Genomic DNA, 23,321 nt, shown 5'->3' with positions numbered 1-23,321 from the left:
GATCAAAAATAACTTACAGTTATTTGAATAATTAAGTGACTGTTTGGTGGAGTTTATAGGCAAAAACTTACACCTTCTCAAATGCTGCTTTATGTCATTTGTCATTTCACCTTTGGCTCTGATATATTGTGATAGTCATTTTTTCACTATGTTCCCTCATTTTATAGACTAAACTATTAGTTAAGTAATTTACATTTTTCATGAGTTTTGTTAGTTTTTTTGTTAGTTTTTTTTTTTTTTTTTTTCTTTACTGCAAATGTTTTTATAAGTGATCATGCCTGTGGTCATTTTCAAACAAAAAAAGTCAATCATTCACTGGTTCTATCTTATCAAATATCTGTTGTTGTTCTTTGTCCTATATGAAAGTCAACTAAATCTCTTTTTGGACCGTTGGTCGGACAAAACAAGCAAATTTAATTGGTTCTGAGAATTAGTGAATATCAGTAACCATACACTAAACAATCCATCAATTAATTGTTAATGGTGACCTTTTTGATTTCTGGTCAAACTTATTTGAGGGTGGTGGGTTGTGTGAGGTGGACTTGTGACCTCATTATTTTAAAATTTTAGCTGGGGCCCCTCAGTGTCCTCACTTTTTGCCCTTAATTTAAAGACAAGGACAAGTGTCCCAAATTCCCAGATTGAGTCACATTTTCAGGCTGGCAGGGTCAGTCACTCCCCATATTTCCGACAGCCCATGAACGTGGCAGGAGTCCTCCCAGTCAGATCTGGCTGAACGTGACGTGCCGACTCGGAGCCGAGCGAGGTTTCCTGGCGGAGCTGCGGAGGGAGCAGGAGCCGAACGGGTCTGTCTGTCTGTCCGCGTGTCTGTCTGCCGCCGCAGTCTCTGTCTGTCTGGGACACAAAAACCCTCCTCTTTTCGGCTTCCACGGTCTGGACACAGCATCAGCGGCTATGGATCCATCGCTGTCCTCCTCCTGTTTTCACCACTGAGGGACGTTACTTCGTTGGATGCTCCAGTGCCCATAGAGGAGGGGGAGGAGGAGGGGGGGCATCCCTATCATTCTTCGACTACCAGGTGAAATAATTGTTACAATATGCCATAACGTGTTGTGGGTGGACGTGGGAATTGTTTGTAAGGATAGGGAGAGGAGGAGGGAGTGAGGAAGCGGGGTTGGGGTCGTCGTTTTGGGGGCACGGGGAGCGGGTTTGTCTCGAGCCCGGAGCGGGTGGGAGCGGAGGTTAGCATGCTAGCTAGCTGCTGTTAGCGGGCTGCTTCGTCATTCGCCAGTCTGGGAGGGATGCGGCGCCGGGATGCTGCTGCTGCAGAAGGGAGGGGAGGGCTAGTAATGATAACGGTACCGTCCGTCTGGCCTCGGCCCATCTCCGTGGTGAACGACACCCCCAACCTCCCCGTTTCCCCCCCTTCTCCTCCTACCCCCTCCTCCTCCTCCTCCTCCTCCTCCCTCCCGGTCTCCCATCCCTTCAAAAACACAGCGTCGCGTCTCTGTTCGAGATGAATTAAATAAATCGACCGATAAACCGCGGAGTAGTTTCATCCCAGAGATGAAAATAACATCACGTTAAACGGCTCCACCGCCTGCCACTGACTGTCAGTTGTTAGCCAGCTTGCTATGCTAGCCAGCCTCCAAGCCAGGCATCCAGCTAGTTCGCCGGCTAACATTAGCAGTAGCATCACCCCCCACGCTAGCATCCCTGGCTAGTTCGCATCCTCCAGCAGAGCCATCACAGGCCAGCCTGGTTTACACAACTACCTCCCTGACCCTGCCATTTCACACCGAGAGCCAGCTATTTTATCGCCACTAACAGTAACTAGTCGGTACAAGAGTCACTGCCAGACATTTATTCGCGTCTCGCCCATTAAAATATAATGGAGCACGCCAAGCGGATGTTGTTATGTAACAGATAATGACACCACACGCCCTTGAAACAAAAGCTGTTGTTTCAGTATTTGTTTGTGTGCGGTGCAGGACCCAATCATGGCCAATAAATCAGAGACAGGGGGGTGTTTGTGTGACCGAGGGCCGCAGCTCTGAACCGGCTTCTGAAATATACAACGGCTGCTCCTGTCAGCCATTGTTTTTGTTGTCATTGGAGGGCTCACATTTGTTTTCCAGCCTTGGATCGTCCCATTGATGGTGTGTGTGTGTGCACTGTGCATCGAAGGAACATGGCCAGTGTGCCAAAACATGTTTAGCATCTTATGTTCTTACATTATTACTCTCTCATTATTATTAAATTCTTGCACAATAAGATTTTATCTCTTCAGGTTATCTCACAATGGGTAACAATGTATTGGCGAGTCTGTGATGTGTGATAAATTGCAAGAATATACTTTATGAGTCATTGTGGTATTGGTGAGACTGAATTGGAAAACATTTGTCTTGAAAAAGCCATTTATTTAGCCAAGCCATTTATATGGCACCCTTCAAACACAGGTACTTCAAGCTGATTTATACAAGAAATAGATAGACCATTTAAAAACACCATGTATTGTGATAGTTTATTGCTGTATTGTTTTCACTTCAGCATGAAGTAGGGCAGGGCAAAAATATGAGGTTGTTTATTGACTTTTAGCAGTATCCGTCTGACAGTACGATCCAAATGAATGATTCAGAAAAGCTGTTTATAAAATCTGTCAAAGCTAGATATGACGTTTTTGGTTTAAGCCTATGAAGAGTTTGGTTTCATGTAATGCATAACAACAGAACTTACTTACTTGTTTCGAACCTCTTACATTTGCCATATTGTGATATATATCAATATTAAAAGTCTCTATCTTTGTGCATGTCACACATACTACCCCACAACCCTAAAGCAAGTTTCATTGACATGGAGATGTGAAGTGTTCTGAAATCTTTGGCTTGGTAGCTTGAACAAAGAAATAGAATACAACTTATAATATTCAATAAATGTGAAACATATGTATAAGAAAATAGCATGTATGTCAGTCATCTCATAGCTCATTGTGTTGGTACAAAACCAACAACTAATTTCTCAGGGATTAGGAAATTTACTTCCAGTACTGTCCGTTTCAGCCACATACACAGGGATACATTTGTGGATAATATGATCATAAATTTTGAAATTTTCTGTTGATTTTTGCGACAGTGGTTCCAGGCTTTCATTAAAACAATATTATTGATTTCATATTGCTTCTAGACAAATGTTGAATAAGCAGTGGGGCTGTACCCAACTTCACTGCCAACTTCACCCTATGTGAGCCTAGCCTACATAAGTCTTGTGTTTTACCTCCAAGACTCACGCTTTAATACCTTTGCCATCTGTGATGTGAAAATCTCAGATTTCCACACAGACAAACTGAAAGTGTGTGTCCTGCTCATAATTCAGATATAAAATCCCAGCATACTGTAGAGCGTCTCTCCTGTTGGTCTGCTGACAGCACAGTCAGCCAAAAAGTCAATCACAGTGGACAGCAGTAGAGGAGGTTGTACCACTGTCTGGTTACAAAGTGATTTAACCAACTTGAGTGACAGTCATCACTAGAGCAGCCAACAGACTGGAGTCACTGTCCTGCGTCATGCTGCCCTTTGCCTCGATCACCCCTCTCCACTTCAATCACAGTAAGATTTGTGGTTTGGGGTCATTTTGAGACTCGGTTTGTAAAGTTTACAGCCTGCCATGCCGTCGCTCCTGCATTGCTCTCTGTAAGATGACGCAGCTAAAAAAACAAAGTGCAGAGATTCAGCTGATAAAATGGGAGTTGACTGGGAACTTCTTGACTGATGATTCGAATCATTGACTTTTAGGGTCAGCACTACAGTTTTGGATATGTATCTCACGTGTACCTGCTGCCGCTTCACAATAACAACCTGCTGGTCTTTGAGGTATGAAGCTAAAGGTGCTTTATATCAAACAGCACTGGTGTCATTACACAAACTCCGGAGTCAATGGTTGTAAGATGTGATTTTTAATAACTGAGTTTTAGGAGAACTGTACTTTGTGGACAAACTCATAAGAAACACAACTGTTGTAAAATAAATGTGTTAAGTGTTTGACTTAGGTGTGAGACAAAGAAATATGAAAGAGAGAAATGGCGTGAGAGACTGATGAAGAGATTTGGAAGATGGATGAAGTGAGGTTGAAGACAAAGTTTTGGAGTGAAGTAATGAAAGCAAGAAAGCAGGATGAGGGCAGTGGAGGAGAGAACAAATGAAGGTGTGAAAACCGTGAGGAAGGGGACAAGGAAGGGTTCCCCCATGAGTGTGGTCCTTAACGGGAGCCATTTCTAATTTAGTATTTATTCGGGGGTTTGTTTCACAAAAGCCATTTTGATAGCACTGCTTGCATGCAGGTTGAAAATTGTGGCAGTATGATGTTTCACAAATGATTACCAGTGACAAATTGCAGGTTCATTTGTAAATCGTACAGGAGTTTTGAATGTTCATGCAGGTTTGGCATTTGTTGTCATGAATGAAACTGAACGTAAGAAGAAATGATGAAGCAGGCCTCTATAACGGTTCTGTGAGCTTGAGAATTTTTTAAATGATGCAACTTTAACCTCACTTTGTTTCTCTTGACGTGTTTTTTGTGTGGTGAGCAGTAATGTGGTCAGACACGCTCAGGGAAGGAAGTGATGGTCAACACTAATACATGAGATATGACTTATAGGGCTGGAGGATAGGACGATATGCAATCTAAAATTTGTAATGCTGCGACTAACAATTACTTTCCAATTAAGTAAATTGATTAATTGTTTGTTCGATCAAATGTCAAAATGTAGTTAAAAATGCCCATCACAACTGCCCAAGGTCTTAAGTTGCTTAATTTGCAGGTGCACATGACGAAGAGAAGCAAAACATTTGAGAGGCTGAAACCAGCAAATGTTGGAATTGACTGAAATGATTTATCAATTACAAAAGTTGGAGAAGTTAAGGGAGGACTGATGGAGGGGGCATGGGAAAGACAGGGATGCATCAAGGGAGGGAGATGAAGAGTTAGAAAGGGAGGGAACAAAGGAAGTAGATGTACTAAGAGGTAAATGATGTGAGGGGCAGAGAAAATGTTGAAGGAGAAAATGAAGACATAGAAGGAGACTAGGGTCTAGTCAAGGTGAGAGGAAAGCAAAGAATGAGGAGAGACAGGGAGGTTCTGGACTTTTTTTAGGCAGGAAAAAATGAGGGAAGGAGAAAGGTAGCCATGGAAAAGAGAAAAAGATAGATGGAAGTATAGCAAGAAAAATTGGACCTAGTCAGTGAGGGCGTGAAGGAAGAAACTAAGGAGATACAAAAAGTTTGGGGATTAGTAGGAATGAACTGATGGAGAAAGGGTTTTAGTGGAAGTAGGCAGAGAACGAAGGAAGGAGAGGGGTAAGAAAAGATGTTGGAGGGGTTGAATGATGTAAGGAGGTACAGAAAATTGGGAAAGAGATGGAGGGAAATGAAAGAGAGTACAGGAGCCAGCAATGGAGGTGAGAGACGGAGATACCGGAATTCTATGAGGAAGCAGAGAACGGGGGAAGGAAGCAATTAAAAGAGGAGATTAAAAGTTGAGGTAAAAATAGTGAAAGAATTATGAGAGAGGGAAGGAAAGACAGGATATAGGAGGGAGGAAGAGGAGTTAGTGAGGAAGGGGGTGAACGAAGATGGGGTAAAAAAGTTGTGGGAGAAGTAGTTAAGGACTGATGAGACAGAGAAAATGAAGGAAGGAAGGAATGAGAGAATGAGGGAAGGAAAAGGAAGGAAGGAGAAGATGAGGTAAAACGTTCAGGAGGAAGTAGTTGGGGAAAGACTGATGAGAGAAGGAAGGAAGGAAGAAGGAGGGAGCGAAGTAGAGGAAGGAACAAAGGAAAGGGAGGAGAAGGAGATGATGTGAGGGAGTGAATGATATGAGGAGGCAAAGAAAATGAGGAAGGAGAGAAGCTGGTGAGGGAAGCAAAGAAGAGCCCGGTGAAGGAGAGAAGTGAAGAAGGAAGGAGGGAGAAGAGGAGGTAAAAAAAAAAATGGGGGAGAAGTAGCTATGGTTAGACTGATGGAGAAACAGAAGGAACTGGGAGGAAAAGATCAAGTTAGTGAAGAAGGAGAGTAGAAGGAGAAAGTGTGAGGAGGCAAGGAAAATGAGAAAGGAGAGAAGGAGGTAAGGAGGCAGGAAGTGTGTTAAAGCTCTGAACAATAAGTGGCAGCCTGTTGTGTTTGCTGTACGAGGAAAACTATCCACTGACCTGCTCTGTGTGTTTTTTCTCCCTTCTCTCCTTTCTCTGCCTCCGTTTCCTTCCAGGCTGACTCACCGCTGGAGCGCCTGAACTTAGAAGAAGAAGAAGAAGTTTGGGGGAACGAGGGAGTGAGGGCAGCTGTGAAACAGATAGACAGAGGGAGGGATTGAAAGAAGGGAGTAAAACATTTTAGAAAGTGAGGAAGACAAGGAGGGGAGAGAAACAGAAGACAGCAAGAGAAAGTCAGGTTGGGTCGGCGGGGCGAGAGGAGGGAAGAGAAAGTGACTGTGGGACAGAGAGAGAGGCAGATACAGAGACAATACAGACTCAAACAGCCCAGTGCAGAACAGATCTGAGGTCAGGCCAGAGTGGGCGCAGGTAGGTTGGAGGTCAGAGGTCAAGCGGTCAGACGGAAGGCTGACTGAGCTTCAGCCGAACAAACTGTCCCGCTCCCCCTCCCCCCCAACAACTGTCCCTTCACCGTCACCACACTGGGAGAACTGGGAGAACCGGTGACGAGGAGAAGCCACCATGAGCGACCAGAACGTCGTCAAGGAAGGCTGGGTCCAGAAAAGAGGTGAGGAGGTCTCATGTTTCCATCTGTAACACTTCTAGTTTAATCCACCTGTCAGTGTTTTTTCTATTTTGCTAAATTAGCTTGTGAGGTTCTACATTTTACTTATTGTCAGTAAATGTCAATTAACTCACCACAGGTTAGGAAATTCTCACGTATTCAGAGACGGAGTAGCACATTGTTTGAGTTTGGTCTTTTCATGTGATTTGTTGATAGTAAGAAAAATACAGAATAAGGTTAAGCCTTATCCCCTTCTCCTTGGTTTATTCTGAACAATAGATATTGTATATATTGATGTAAACATAGCATGTCATGCATGAATAATGCTGTAGGAGTGGTGCAAACAGCCTGGTGGTTGTTTCAGTTCGAAAGTGGCTTTAGAATTTCTGTGGAGTTGACTGAAAGATCAGATTATAAATGATGGATTTGCTTTCCAGAATTAGACCGTCACTGGACAGTTCACTGGTTATTAACCGGATTTCAGTCAAGACCGTCCAGAGAAAAGCACTGTAAAGCATCATGTAGAGGTTGTGCATAGAAATAAAGTTGAAAATTCGGATGCATCGTTGTTCCATCACAAAGATGCATTATGGAAAATGAGCATTCCCTCCACTTTCGGAGAAAAACAGTCTGTTATTACAGAGTCTCCTGTCTCGTGGAACTGACAGCTGACCAAAAGCAGAGCTTAATGATCAGTATCAACAGCCAGGTTTAATAAGTTCGACTAGGGTTGAGCAGTCCTGCAACAAAGTACCTTACTGTACCTTTTGTCAGATGAAGGGGTGAATGTTCTCTATCTGACAGATCAGGAACAACAATGCTAACCAGTTCTTGGATGTCGCCTCTCCTTTCTTTTTTTTACACAGAGGAGGCAAACCTGACAGTTGGATTGAAACATGGCTGATGTGTTCTGGTCCTGGCTGTGTTTGTGCTTGTTTGAATGAATTCATTTATCTCTGTGTGTATCTGTGTCTGCCGTGGCTTTAGGTTTGTTTTCACGCAGGATGGAAAATGAAACATTTTCAGGCACAGATGGCTGCTGCTCTGTTGTTCTCCTGGTTTTCATTTTTAGTTTTAATCATTTAGCTGACTCGTTCATTTAGTGTTCAGGTGGAGATGTGTGTCTTGCTCCAGGACATCTGAAACCAGATTAACACAGCAGCTGTTGAGGGAATCGAACCTGAGACTGTTACACTTCTATACTAAAAGACAGTTTACATGTCATCAAATAAATTTTTGCAGATCTCATTTGATGTCTGTCAAATGCAGCAAAAAGCACGTGATATCCTGGTTTCACCTAAAAGACAGATGAAGTAATGTACCTAAAAACATGAAATGTAACTCCAGAATGCCGTTGCCTGTTAAACGGTGTGACAGTGTGCGATCAGGCCAATGTATTTATTTTGGAACAGCGTTTTTTCCTGGTCCACACTAGAAAACGAGACTGGTGTTTCCAGATGAATTCGCTGCTAAAGGTGCTTAGGAAAAACCCAGTTTTTGGTTGTTGCCTCAGTCAGAAAAGATGTGTTTTTATGCAGCTCAGTGTGGACATGGCCTAAGCCACCCTGCCAGTTTGAAGAACAGCACCTCCAAACAATGGTTGTTTACCTGCCAGACGGCGAGCAGAGAAGGCAGGCTTTGCAGCGCTGCAGCCCGGTCTGAGCTGCACTTGGCTGGTGTGTTATTTCCCACAGTGATTTTAGTGTGTGTATGTGTGTGTGCTGGAGGTGTGTTTGTCTGGTCTGAGCTCAGGGCTGTTGGCTGGCAGGCAGGGGGAAGTTTCTCTGTGGCACTATGAGCATGAGGATGACCTAACACTCTGGTTCCTTCCTCTCCGGCCCCCAGAAGTCCCTGAATTGTTTATTGCACCTCTGTGCGCTCTTATAATTCAGCCCTAACAGCCCTCTTCGAGAAACTGCCCCAAGCAGCTCTTTGGGCTGTTAAAGATCAAAACTCAGAGTTCACATGTAGTGCAGGATGGTTTGGAAACTGGGGTGTTGAAACTGAATCTTCGAGAACTTTGAGGAACACAAGAAAGTTGTAAAATTTGAATGTGGAGCGACATTATTGTTCTTGGCTGCAGAGTTTATGTTGGTCGAGCTCAATTGTCTAACTTGTTAGAAATGGTGTTTGACTGATTGTATTCACTAACTGAAGGATCTGTTTCAGCAAAATGACTGAAGTTTTGAACTATGGAGCAAGACCAGGAGGATCATGAAAGACCTCTTTAAATTGCGTCTTTACATGTTTGATATGTTTTTCCTGTTGAACAGGAAGTTGGGCTGGACACAGCACAGTGAGGAATTAATTTAAACTGTAAACCAATGGGAAATCAGTCAAAGTGAAAGGTCATTGAGTTGACAGGAGAACAAAATGGGCTGGACTTCTTTTTTCCGCTTTTTTTGCAGTTTTTTTAAAGCGACTTAGTGAGTTTTTTCCTCCTACACAACAATTTGGGGTTCAGTGTCTGAAGGACATGCGGACAGGAGGAGATTGGCCTCGAACCAACATGTTTAATGGCCGACCTGATCCACTGGCTGAGCTACAGGTGGTACTCCTGTGTCTTTGGTCAGGCACCATGATGTCACCATTTAAAGGTACACATTGTGTGTGTATCTCTGTGGATTTGTTGCATTGAGCAGGTCATTTATGTAGTTCACTGACTGGTTTGTCATTTTCATAGCCACCATTCCAAACATGATAAAGTTGTTCATTTCCTGCCCCAGAGTTTGTTTCCTGAGCACGGACTAGTATTGTTTTCAGTCTTTTTTTACCTTGTGGTAGGCCTTAACAGTTTTTTGTAATACAGCAGTTCCAACAACACCTGCTTTCTGAGCTAATCAAGACTAATCTGCATTGCAGTCCTGCATCTTCACTGGGAGCAATCCCGACTCCACGAGCAGAGTGCAGATATAAATGAATCTGAGCTTGCGTTTCTGTGGGAATCAGAGCCGGTGTGATTGGCTCTTGTATGGATGTCGCTTGCAGTGCGTCAGAGGGTATTTGCATGAAGCCGCAACACCATGTCACATTCGTAATGAAGAGCAGCCTAACAATCGAAAGGGTTAATCTTCTGGGGAGTATGAATGAATAAATGTCCAAATTCAATGGCAATCTGGCCAAACTTACCGAACGACCAGTGGGGTTGGGCAGTAGTTAAAATTTCACCTGCAGCATCCAGCAGTTGACAGTATATTCATGGAGGTGTGTGTGTGGTGTTCGTCCAGTTGCCCCACCCTCAGGACCAGCTGTCAGTGTGATCCTCAGGCCCTGCCACTAGTCAAGAAGTAAACTTTTGACAGATTCAGATTGTCAGACCTTGAAATCGTAATTTAAATGTGTAAGTGCAGGACACTGTAGCTCTGATAAATGCACCATTTCTGATAGTGCCAAACCAGCCAGTCAATTATTCTCTAAGTTTTAAACAGTTCTTAACAGTTTTCGCTACTGATTAATCCTTATTTGGTCATTGCTTCTTCACTTTCTCCATCTATATTTATCCCACCGGTTTTGGGATTGAACCAGAAACTTTCCGGTTACAACTTCGGCCTGTAGGCCACCTCTGGTCTGTGTTCAACTGGCAGACATGATTCGTAACAATTTTGATGATTGATTAAAGGTTTAAATAATTAATCAGAAAAACAGCTATTTCTGGTTGCTCATTTGAGCTTTTTAACGGAAGGATTTGGTGCTATTCGTTGCTTTACATCATTGTAATTTGAATCCTTGGATTTTGAATATTTGTCTTGGTCTCTGGGGATTTTTAAACAGGTGTTCTTTGCTTTTTTACATGTTATAGACTAAATAAGTAATCAAGTAACTTTTGATAGATGTATTGATGTAGAAAGAACTCATTACTGGCAACCCTTATCTCTAATTTAACTTACATCTCCAATGACTCAGCAACCTAGATGTGCCTGCAGGTTATCCTGTAGTGTTGACTCCCTCTGCTTTTCACCAGCTTTTAAGTGGAACTGACTGAGTTTTTTGACTTCATCCGATTTCTGCCTTTGTCATCCTCATCACACTGTTGTTCTGAAGCTGTATGAGTCATCAGATGTGTGAGTTTGATTTGTTGGATGGACTCTGAGGCAGTTCAGTTCAGTTGCTGATCACTGCAGACACACTGTGGTTCCAGTGCCTCGTTCTTCATAAGCTCTGATGCTGATATGACTATGATGTCAACATGTCACTGCGACATATTCATGTATTCCAACATTTGTTGTAATTGTGTCACAAACTGATGAGTCAGAACAGCAGGAAATCAATGGTTCATGGCTGCTGAGTAAGAATAAGCTCTGTGTTCATGCAGTTTCTCTCATCAAAAGATGTTTTTCTTAAGCTAGAACTGGTACAGATGTTTAAATGAATGTGTCAGCTGATGTTTCTGTAAAGCTAAATTTAGAGAAACAAAAAGGCTGGTGATAATAAAGAATAGGACATATTGGCTTACTTTAAACTTTTCCCACTTGTAATGCTCCGCACTTCTAAACTTATTTTTTTCCACACTATGCAGCAGAAAACCAAAATTAACCAGTTCAAAGTGATGAGTCGTCCATGAGAGCAGGTGGGATTTTGTTGCTGTGAGGTTACTTTCCTGACACGAGACCAGATACTATTACTGTTTGAGTCTGTTTCGTTTCATTTACGTCATGTCTGATCCTTAAAAATGAACTTTAAAGTGTTTTAAAAGGCATTGTGGAATTAATGTGACATTTAAAAGCAGTTTCACAAAGTTCCCAGAATGCGCTAACTGATTTGCAGGAGGATGTCGTGGTGAAAGCAGAATTAAGTGTGGTTGAAAAGTTAGTCTCTTTTTCACATCTGGGTTACATATAACATTATTTCAGCAGACTTTCAATGACTAAATGTTAACATGAAGAAGATCCTAACTAACTTCTGGCCAAGACAAAAAAAAAAATCTGTTATATCATGTTATTTAGCCATATTGTATAGCCATAAACCACTAAAGACAAACTTACCCCCTGAAAAATGAGTCTTCAGTGGTTGAAATTTTCACCCGCCTGCAGTGACGTACAGGTGTGCTCCAGGACCAGATGACATCACTCTTGGGCGTGGTTACAGGTGCAATGGAGCACATTCCTGACCACACCCAGAGGTGAAGAAACTTTCAACCAGAGAGGGCTGCGATTTTCAAGAGACTGTTCAAGTTTCCTGCTAAACAACAGCCACCACAACATCTGTGGACTGAAAATGACGTCAGCGGGACAGACGTGTCCAACGCTGCTGATCAGTTATGGCAAAACACCTCCCACCGCCAAATAGAAAACTGCTGTCATGAACAAGATTTCAGACTGAATAATGTAGTGAAGCTAAATGACAGTTCAGTCTCATTAGCAGCCTCATACCAATATTATAGAGTCACATTCCTCCCTGTTCATTACAGAATGAAAGCGATCATAATGCTTAAAGTCCAGGCTCTGCTGCTCCCAGCTCAGTCTAAACACATGTCAGTCGAGCAGGATGTAACCCGTCAGTGTCACTTTTTGCCTCCCTGCAGGTGAGTACATCAAGAACTGGCGACCACGCTACTTTCTGCTGAAGACAGACGGCTCTTTCATCGGCTACAAGGACAAACCACAGGACTCTGACCTGGCCTACCCACTCAACAACTTCTCTGTAGCAAGTGAGACATGAACAGAGGCCTTCATCACATATTTCACTCACTGAGAACAAATATCTGTGTAACACCGGACATCGATCTCTGTGTGACTTCCAGAATGTCAGCTGATGAAGACAGAGCGGCCCAAGCCAAACACCTTCATCATCCGCTGTCTGCAGTGGACCACTGTCATCGAGAGGACTTTTCACGTCGACACTCCTGATGAGAGGTGAGCCCTCAGCCTCCCTCTCCTCCTCCTCAGCAGTTTTCAACACTGACTAGGATAATACTGACTACCGACTACTTATTTCTGACCACCCATTGATAATTACTACTGTTTTTAAGTTGTATTATTTAGTTTTTGGGTCAGTGGGTCAATTGTTTTCTAAATAAAAAGATTCTAAAGAGAAGAGAGTCTGTAAATAGTGTTACTGGGAAAAAAATCCTGACCCAAAACTCCATTAACAGTCAAATTCAGAATTGAAAAGAATGAATAATATGTATTCGTTTCACAGGTAATGAAGAAAAAATTCTAGGAAGCTGTACAAAATGTTATAGAAACCTTCAAAGGAAACTGGTAAAACACATCTTAAATGCTGCTTGTGAACTGGAAAAATCAAATGTAATAAAAAGATGTGGGAGAGGACTCACAGTCAACAGATACCCGATATGAAAGGCCTGGCAGTTCTCAGTCCTGAACCAGACTGGAGGGTTTTTGTCTTAAATTCTCCTCACACAACAGCAGTCTGTCGACACAGTGAGAAGAAAGACAGGAAACAGGGGTTTGGGGCTGAGGCTGGATGCCAAGTTTCGAAGGGTTTCATTCCAATACCCAATATAATGTATACATGATGACTTGTTACCTGACGCTCAGTGGTTTGTTATGTAAGACTCTGGTAACAACATCCTTCGACAACTGCTTACATGCATTGCCAGCAGTCCCTTTGTCAGAGTAGGTCTGCGGGTTGTTAGGAGAGAGTTCTGGATTGGATCTAACATGTATGTTCATATGTTCTAAGACAGTTGGCCCAATCCAGTTGGTTTAGAGGTGGAGTTGGTCTTCGGGCGCTGCATAGTGGCTCTGCGTTTTAGCCATCCAAATTCTTAGGATCCCAATACCTACGATAAGTGAAATGGTTTAACCTCTTAACCCATACCAATACTAGGAGGTTAGGAGGGATTAACGCATCCTACGTATCAGGATGCAGAGGGTTTTCCTACAGCAGATCAATGAAGTATAATTGAATTTTTGAGAAAAACCTTCTCTAAAGCTCTAAAGCTGGTCAGTCTAAAGGTGAAGCTACAGTTCCAAACAGTTAGCCAAAAGAAGAGCGCCACCTGCTGACATTTTAACCTGTTGTGTCCTGTAGGGATGAGTGGGCCGAGGCCATCCAAATGGTTGCCGAGTCTTTGGCTAAACAGGAGGAGGAGGGCATCCTGTGCAGCCCCACCTCCCAGATCGAGAACGTCAACGAGGAGGAGATGGACACCTCCATCAGCCACTACAAACGAAAGGTGACGGTTGATCTGAGTGTGGTCTAAATATTGCTCCTGCTTGTAAAGCAACAGCTGTGAAAAGAGGATGTAAGTGCATTGAATGATGGAGAAGTGGTCTCTTGACATCATGCCTCTGTTTCCAGACAATGAATGACTTTGACTATCTGAAGCTTCTGGGCAAAGGCACTTTTGGGAAAGTCATTCTGGTGAGGGAGAAGGCGAGTGGCACCTACTACGCCATGAAGATCCTGAAGAAAGAAGTCATCATAGCCAAGGTCCTTTTACTTGTTGTTTGTAAATCACCTTTGAGCTCAGTTTGGAAAGTTTACCTTACTAATATTAACTCTAATGTTGATTAAAGATCGATGACTCTACATGAGAAAATAGCAAAAAAAAAAAAAAAAAAATCTTAACGCATTAACTTCTGTGTGAAATATTTGGCATGTAAATGTTTGAGTTGTTCATATTTAGAAACATTTATTTGGACTTGCATCAGCCTGATGTTCACATTCCTCCCTGCACATTACATCCTCAACGTTTCAACTAAATCCAGAGATCGTCCGCAGGCGAGCTCCATTTGTCTCCTGATTAATCATTCTGCCTCTTTCTCTTTCTTTATCACAGGATGAAGTTGCTCACACACTCACAGAAAGTAGGGTATTAAAAAACACTCGGCATCCATTCCTAACTGTGAGTATCAGCGTGCAGACTGCATGAAACCTTCCTATGCCAGAGTGAATCCACCTCCTACTTTTCACTGAGTGGTCACCAACTTCAGTTCAGAGGCTTTTTACGAGTGTCATGCAAAGAAGGAGAGATGCACTGAATTCAGGGCACAAAGCCTCTGTTCTTCAAAAATATTGCATTTGAAACAAACTGCAGGGATTAAAAACTATGTATATATTGTGTTGCAGTCTCTGAAGTACTCGTTCCAGACTAAGGATCGGCTGTGCTTTGTAATGGAGTACGTCAACGGAGGAGAGGTGAGAGATCAATGAATCGCTTTTTAAAAAAATGTTTTTGATGCTGGCAGATGTTCTGCCTTATTTCAACATGGAAGTTATTTCAAGAATACTTGAAGAATGTTGATTAACAACACGGCATGATTCAAAGAGCCTCAACAGAAATCAGTCACTCCTCTTATTGTGGTCTCAGTCTCATTTGGAGAGTTGTAGGACTGAAAGTCTTATAATTCATTTATTTTAATGTGACTTCAGTCAGACAGAGCTCATCAAGGGACTGACCATTTATTACAAATGGTTATACAGTTACTTTTTGAAGAAGGAGAAAAATAAATTATGACGGGAGAGCTAATGCCCCTAACAAACACATTGATTCACATTAATTCTTAGTTAAATCAATAGTTAGGTGCCATGGTAACTCACGTATCAAGGCTGAGTCTCCTCTCTTTCTCCCTGCTTTCCCTGTCTCTCTACACCAAGCCGAAATGCTAAAAAACAAATCTTTGAATCAACAATACCTTGGCTGATAAGGTGGAGGCCATGAACGCAGTAAAACAGAGAAGAGATGAGGAGAGATTGGATGTTACTAGTCAGCTGACGGCCACTCAGCTGTGAATGAGCCAGTGATTATGAAGCATGAATAAAGCAACTAATGTCAGTCAGCCAATGCAAGCACGCACTGCAGTGCTCTGCCTGAAGTAATGCTGTGCTCCATTTTATCCTGAGAAAGAGTCTATTTAGAGATAAATATACTGTATTAAAGAAGTCCTTCTGCATTATGTTCTCTCTGAGGGATACGCTGAAAGATATCATATTTAAAATGGGTGTCTTAGACTTCTGCAAGCCTGAGCTCCTTGGCCTTCCTCTCCAAGAGTTAGTCAATTGAACTTCCATAATTGAAGCTAAAGGAATGAACATTCATATATACAGTATGTGATATCATGACAGGCTGAGGGCGGCTCTGCTAGCATGGTTGTTATTGGTGAGAACCTTCACCTTCGTATTGCATATCCAATGCTGTAAATTACAACATGAGGTTAAAAAAGCCAAAAGCACTGCCAGAAGTAGAGACATATAGAAACATGAATACGATCCAATACAGCAGACATGTCTGAGGTGTGTGAATTTTTTTTGTTTTTTTTTTCTTCACAGCTGTTTTTCCATTTGTCAAGAGAAAGAGTTTTTTCGGAAGACCGCACTCGCTTCTACGGCGCTGAGATCGTCTCTGCTCTAGACTACCTACATTCTGCCAAGATCGTCTATCGTGATCTGAAGGTAAACTAAACCTGTTTTGGGTCTGAGAAAAAGCCATTCTTCGACTTTGCATAGATGTAAAAAACAAAGTTCTTTATCTATCGTCAGCTGGAGAACCTCATGTTGGACAAAGACGGCCACATCAAGATCACTGACTTTGGCCTCTGCAAAGAAGGCATCACCGACACTGCCACCATGAAGACCTTCTGTGGAACACCAGAGTACTTGGCTCCTGAGGTCAGAGGTCACACTAAAAAGAAAATTGGAAGAAAAAATAGAGCATTCGGGTTTCAGAGTTGATGGAAACGGCAGAAAAAAAACTAATCTGAATCCCAAAACTGTCTGTCCAAACCCAAACTTAGCCTTTGCTGTCATCTGTTTTTGTCCTGTATGATGAAATCAAGAAAAAGACTGTGTTTAGGATTCTCTTTGTCACCAAGTCCCAACCACCGGGGCTTAACGTTTTAGTTAACGTGGAAGTGCCCAGAGAAGTAGTTCCTCTGATGGCAGCTCAATGCTTCCTCAACAACAAAGCAGAATGTCAGTAAATAATTTCACTTCTTCTTCGCGCACATTTTGGAAGTTATTTTTCCATTAAGAGGATATGAAAGAGGATATCAGATATGTCCAAGTCAAAAATAATTACATCAGAAAGAACAGCGACGCAAGTTGGATGGTTGAATTTTTGATTTGATCTAACAATAGTTAAAATGGCTTCTCACACAATGCACTTCATCACTCAACAGCTGGACCTGGCAGATACAGAAAATATTAGGTTTCAGTCTGTGCAGCAGCATTTTCTTTCCTGTTTTCTAAGCTTCTTAAAAGGAAATGTAATGGAAATACTGACATCACAATGGTAAAATTATATTGTGTGTTATCAGGTGCTGGAGGACAACGACTATGGACGGGCGGTGGACTGGTGGGGTTTGGGCGTGGTGACATATGAGATGATGTGCGGTCGCCTGCCGTTCTACAACCAGGACCACGAGAAGCTGTTCGAGCTCATCCTCATGGAGGAGATCAAGTTCCCACGAACCCTGTCGGCTGACGCCAAGTCGCTGCTGTCGGGGCTGCTCATCAAGGACCCCAACAAACGGTACGCACACTAACCAATAAATTCTTTCTCCAGATGTGGAGACTGAAGTTATTGTCACTGTGAACTCTCCTGTGGAAACTGCAGACAGACCTGCACCACAGAACACTCATCATGACCCATCTGTGGTTCAGTCTGTGGATTTCTGACTTTGACAGGAGTCTAAATTCGTGCAGGAAAAGTTTGTGAGCAGTAGTAGGAGCAGTATTTTTAGGCGTGCCCCATTTTGTTTGTATGTTGTGCACACACACATGCAGGCAGACAACATGACGAGTTCCAAAAGATTTTAAACAATTCATTATAATTAAAGTTAGACTTGATGAGGGGTTTCATGGTGGCCGAGGGGTTTTGAAGACCTGACCGTGTCCTTCCTCACCTCTCTCAGCTGCCTTGCTGTCATCTCTTTATTGTCTGTAGACATAAAGTATTTGTACATTTCTGATCCGAACAAAGCAAAGAAGGAGAATATCTCACTTCTTTGGTCTTGGTACCTTCTGTACTTCAACCAAACCATCAAAGCTTTAATGTCTCTGAACGACCGGTTACAGACATTCATCCATCATCCATCTGTCCATCATTTCCTGGAATCTGGGCGTCACCCCTCTACTCCACTCCTGTGGGATCCCATGTCGTTCCCTTGCCTGATGGGATATATAACCCATAATCCATCCAGATAAAAAATTTGAGCTCCTCACTTTTCATGAAACACAGAGACATATATGTAGATACTTATACTCATACGCAGATATGAACAGATGTAGTCATGTATCAATTGAAGGGTTTAGGAAAATCCACCATCCATTATGGCCTGTTGGCCATGTAGGATCCCGGTTCTTGTTCGCAGGAGAGGGTTGAAGAATCCTCGTCCTGCAGTGTCTAGATGCAGCAGTTCACGTCTCTGTTTAAACAGCTGGATGTTGAGAAGAGAACAAAACGTTCTCCTGATTATTGGTATTCAGCAAAAGTACTGTTGGACAAAACTGGCTGGTTGCTGCTGTTAATTTCCCACTCTAATTATCCCTGAGGCACTTTCTGCCTCTAATGAAGAAACTGGTGAAAAGAGGCTACTGCAGCTTCAGAGAGCGAACTCGTTCACCTCCATGAGTTATTTTGGGATCAGTAGCAGGTGGATATTCTGGTTCCATTGATGGAGACTTTGTAAGAGCAGTGTTTGATGTCTGACTTTGACGTCTTCTTCTTCTCTTCTTCTTTCCTCTGACAGGCTGGGCGGCGGACCGGATGACGCTAAGGAGATCATGCGACACAGTTTCTTTGGCACAGTCGACTGGCAGGACGTCTACGACAAGAAGGTGAGAGCAGGATTTAGCTGCGAGACGTCATCCGATCTTCAGTGGTAATTTATTCAAAGAGTGTACCTGAGATATTCTGGTAGCAGGGTTACCTAATTTTTCAGAAGAAGTCTGGCTGGGATGTAAACTCCAAAATAGAACGGAAAAGAAAAAATTACCTCATCTCTGTTTCATTTCGACTTCATAAAGCCGTCCAAACACCACCAGCTCCTCTCAACGGACACATTTTCTGCTTTTTCTTGTTAACTTGACTTGAGCTTCCATCAGAGTGCACATTAGATATTTAGAAAATAATGTGTTTCAGTTGTTTGCTGCTTGTATGCAGATTTATGACAAATTTCATCTGATTTAATTACTTATAGTTTGGCTTTCATCGGTTATTTTGACCTCGAAACGATCATTGGTATTCAAAAAAGAGCTGAATACCAACACTGGTGCTAACTTAAAGAGTACACTGAATAAACTGACCCTACTCCCACACAACCCATATCTGTCACTGCCTTTTCTGAGGCAAAAACTCACCGTCTTCACTTCCTGTCTGTTCCAGCTCGTCCCACCTTTCCAGCCGCAGGTCTCTTCGGAGACGGACACGCGCTACTTTGACGAGGAGTTCACAGCACAGACCATCACCATCACTCCGCCGGAGAAATGTAAGGACGACCTGTGCCGACAGCCCAGATCTGTGTTAGCTTACTGCTGATGTGATGGAGGCTGAGTCTTTCCCCTCTGAAGTGAATCTGCCTCCTCCTGACTTGAAGGGGAACTCTGTCAACTTTACACATGAAGATCAGTTTATTCATAGCGGTTAGCAAACACCTGTCCAATGTCTAAAACCCTCACATTTTCTCAGCTTGAGTCAGGATATTTGGCCTCGTCAGCAACTTCAGTCCTATACATCTGTCAACTCTTACTGTCATACCGTGTTATTAATCTCACAGTGCAGCTGAGGTCGATGTGATGGCAATTAGTTTGAAGGTTATTCTCATTTAACTGAGACAAGAGGAATCTTTTACCTGCAGGTGGCGATAGACGGAAAGTCAGCGTATGTTTGTTATGACGGGCCTGCCAGCTGATGTTTGCCTGTGTCTCTGTCCACAGATGACGAGGACGGGATGGACGCAGCGGACAACGAGCGAAGGCCTCATTTCCCACAGTTCTCCTACTCAGCCAGCGGGCGGGAGTGAGCGCTCCAGCCCGGCCAGCCAGTATCGTCCCCATTCGTGGCCATTTTGAGGAAAACACGTAGCCATTTTAGGAAAAAAAAAAATACCAGTCTCCCCTCTTTTTCTCCTTCTCTGCCTCCTCACAGACGGGGAGAAGTCTTTTTAGGGACTTTAAAAGAGGTTTTTGCACAGTGGGATAGACTCCAGCCGGTCTCCCCACACTAAAAAAATAAGTCTCCTACATTTTCAGCTCTATTTACTGCAGAAGGCAATGTTTTTGTTATTTATTTTTTCTCTCCATCAGTATTAAGTTGTCGACCCGGGTTGCGTTCATCTTTTTTTGTTTGTTTGTTGTTTCTGCCCTTTTTCTTCTTCTTCTTTTGACTTTTTGCACTTGGTTTGGAAGAGCCGTTTTAGGGAACAAAAAACCAAAAATGTTGCCTTACGTGTGCAGATGTTTCGTATCATACCGACAGGGTGTTTTTTTTTGGGAGAGGGCGGGCGGGTTTCGGGGTTGTGAGGGGTCATTCTTAGTTGAGAATAAGTGCATGGCTCGTGGTTCACTCAAAAAAGAAAACTACAAAAAAAAATATTTTCTTTCTCATACATTTGCCATGGCAGCGCACATTCCCCAATCCCATGGCGATGAAAATCACTGTCTACAGGTCAACAAAATAAGAAAAAAACAATTAAAAAAAAAACAAAAGAGAGACAGAAAAGCAGAATGGACGAGTCTATCATTCCTCTCATCGTTGCAATGTTACTACTTGCTCTCGTATTTTTTCAACCCATGTGTTTTTTCTCGCGCTTTACTTCTAAGTTGTTCTTTTATTTTGAAACAGGAAACACTAAACTGCCAGAAACTGCACAGTTCACTCAGGCGCCACAGAGCACAACCGCGTTCAAACTCAGCTAACCGCTCCAGCTTTCCACAGCCGGCAGGGGAACGAGGCCTTTCTCTGCTTTCTCACCGCTTCTCCTCCTCCTGCTCCTCCTCTTCACCTCCTCTCTTCTGTTTCCTCATCGTAGCTGTAGGACTAGTGGAATGGGTGTTTACACAGGGAAATGTGGCTTAATGTATGTATGTATGTACTGTATGTATGTGGGACATTGGGGGGGTCAACTTTATGCTGTCATAGCACACACACACACACACACACACAGAAACAGGAAACAGCTGTGAGTTCTGCGTGCTGATCAGACCGTAGTCGGCAGTTTTCTCCAAACAAACTCTAATTTGGTGTTTTCTTCAATAATATGAATTCTCACTGCAGCTCCAGCAGCAGGTGAAGCCAGGTGAGGCTGGAGCCTCAGAACTGAACTCCGATCATGTGCACAGACACATTACCAGGTTCTACGTCTGTTTGTCCTTCTGCCAAGTCTGCTACTTAAAGCAGCGACAGGGACTTTTGAACTGGTTATGAAACAGTCTCCATTTAATACTGAAGCCTCTTTATGAGCAAACAAGACCATCAAGGAGAAGATTGGCTGTTTCTAAAGATGTTCTGAACGTCTGTCACTGGATTCCCCAAAATCAGACCAAACCATTTACAGCACAGAAGAGCCTGTTTGCATTTTCCCAGGCGAGGAGTGAGCTGTATGTTAGCTGATTTTAGATTTTGTGGTTGTGGCTGATACTGGATCAGCGAAGACAAAACAAAGCCACACGCTAGCAGATCATGAGGCGGTGATGTCTTCTTTCTGGGAAACATTACCACTTTTGTCCACAGGGGCCGCCAAAAGCAACACAAAATGAAAGTTACTTGTCGTAACTTTAATTGGGGACTAAATCCACATTATTTGTTCATAACCCTCCGTTTTCCTGTTGCACGTCTGCAGCTGTTGTTTCTCCAACAGAGCAACAGTTTCCCTAATACTTCTGGACATGAAGAGTTTGCGAGGTTGGTTTTCTCGTAGCTTGAAACCATCCAGGACCACAGACTGAATATCTTCATGTTAGCTTGACGACAACGAGCTTGTTAAAGGCGCAGTTTGACATTTTTGGAAATGCACTTATTTACTTTTTTGTGGAGAGTGAGATGACAAGATGGATACCACTCATGTACTCGTGCTGGAGCCTAGAGGTGATTAGCTTAGCTTAGCATAGCAGAAAAACTGAAAGCGGGGGAAACGGCTAACCTAGCACTGTCAGTGAAAGTGAACACACCTGCTATCTTCTCTGAAGCTGGGTGGTTAGCATTAGTTTCATATTTGAAACTAAACCAAAATGGAACTGTCGTGTAGCTAACTGTTAAAAATATCGCTTTTGTCTTTGGAACAGAATCAGAGTTGGGGTGTAATGGACCGATGGTTGTGTATGTGCAGTAAGGTTTATGCAGAGCTCAGGTGTTACCTATGATGTTTGGATTTCCTCAAAACAGAAAGTAAACACTAAATACAACAAGCAGAGGTCTTCAGGGGTCCATATGGTTTCTGGTAACCAAAACCTGACCTGGGACCGCAGTGAGGTGGGTCCACAGTGTGTTTAGTCCAGTCAGAGCGGTTAGAGTTGCTGCATTTTGGAAGAAAATGAGTTTCAGTTTGATGGTGAACCTCTAAACCAGACCGGACTGTACAACTAATGGACAGGTGCAAACTTTGAGTCCTGCTCTCTAAACACTTCATGATGGACTAGACTTCAGTTGATTTAGAGGAACCGACTCAGTTTCAGAAGATTCAGACGTCCCATCACCATGAATGCACCGCGTAGTTTAAGACTTAAGGTGACAAACTTGAGTTGGAGAACACTGCCGACTTTATCTGCTCTGTAGAAATCAGTTCACACTCTTCAAGGTTCCTGCACACATTTGGAAAGGAATTTGGTGATTTCCAGGTCTTAAAACCTATTTGCAATTGAGAAAGATTTTGAAGAATTGTGTTCTGATGCTTGTCATTGAAGTTTATGTGCAAAAGTGATGAAATAGGTCAAAGAAATATGACTGTAAAACATATCGAAACAGTGAGCGAAACATTAAGTGTGGTGTGGATCTTTGTAGGAACGCTGACAGCAAACACATTTTCATTCATCTTCACACACACACACACACACACACACACACACACACACACAAAGACTGTTTTTAGACGATAAATCAGAGTCACACAGACACTAACAGAAACAAGGCTTCCAGCTCCAGATGCAGGGCTTCTGCCCCTGTCTCTCTTGTCAGTATTGTGGGAAAAATACATTTCTATACACACACAGAGGGTATCAGTAAATCACTAATCATGTCACAGATCACAAGAAAACTGAGCCGTGAGACACTCATGTATGAAGACTGTGAGGACTGCCAGAAAAAAGTCGAGTCACCCCAAACTTCTTGATGTAAATATGCAATGCCTTTTTTTTTTAGGGTCTTTAGTGGCATCTCGACAGATGAGACATAAACATTGTTTTCTGTGTGACTGTACTTCAAGCTTGCTGATGAGAATAGTGACCGAAAAAATACAGCCACCACCATAAACGACTCAAAACCTGCATTTCAGAAAAATGTTTAAAAAGAAGGAAAAAAAAAAAAAAAAAAAACGTGTCAAAGACTGGACCCTCCATTGATTCTTTTTTTTCTCTCGGGTTGATACTCCGACTCGACTCGTAGACCACGGAGGATGTTTCCATTGAGACAAAGCCCGCCCCGCCTTCCTCGTGTCGCCGTGGTCCTTGAAAATGATTGACTCCTGAATTTCTGTG

The 23,321-nt window shown here is 42.8% G+C and overlaps 1 protein-coding gene across 1 annotated transcript; it reads left to right on the top strand.

Moving 5' to 3' along the window:
- The first annotated feature begins 710 nt into the window (after positions 1-710).
- Positions 711-23,129, top strand: akt3b (v-akt murine thymoma viral oncogene homolog 3b). Its single transcript, XM_076729112.1, has 14 exons — positions 711-1,039; positions 6,220-6,731; positions 12,250-12,375; positions 12,469-12,580; positions 13,722-13,866; positions 13,992-14,123; positions 14,473-14,538; positions 14,763-14,831; positions 15,963-16,085; positions 16,173-16,301; positions 16,949-17,163; positions 18,383-18,470; positions 19,018-19,120; positions 19,569-23,129. Exons 2-14 carry the CDS (start codon positions 6,686-6,688, stop codon positions 19,652-19,654), a joined length of 1,440 nt encoding a protein of 479 aa, XP_076585227.1. The 5' UTR covers positions 711-1,039; positions 6,220-6,685; the 3' UTR covers positions 19,655-23,129.
- The last annotated feature ends 192 nt before the right edge of the window (positions 23,130-23,321 follow it).

Source organism: Chaetodon auriga, chromosome 4 (genome assembly GCF_051107435.1).
Source record: "Chaetodon auriga isolate fChaAug3 chromosome 4, fChaAug3.hap1, whole genome shotgun sequence".
Lineage (NCBI taxonomy): Eukaryota > Metazoa > Chordata > Actinopteri > Chaetodontiformes > Chaetodontidae > Chaetodon > Chaetodon auriga.
The sequence above is the reverse complement of the archived record's forward strand: the minus strand, read 5'-3'. Positions and strand labels throughout refer to the sequence as shown.

Bases quoted from the DNA above. Each gene is read 5' to 3' on its own strand.
- akt3b (XM_076729112.1), top strand. From the start codon at position 6,686: ATGAGCGACCAGAACGTCGTCAAGGAAGGCTGGGTCCAGAAAAGAG. The intron at 6,732-12,249 runs GTGAGGAGGTCT...GCCTCCCTGCAG, and splicing joins AGGCTGGGTCCAGAAAAGAG to GTGAGTACATCAAGAACTGG. The intron at 14,832-15,962 runs GTGAGAGATCAA...TTTTCTTCACAG, and splicing joins AGTACGTCAACGGAGGAGAG to CTGTTTTTCCATTTGTCAAG.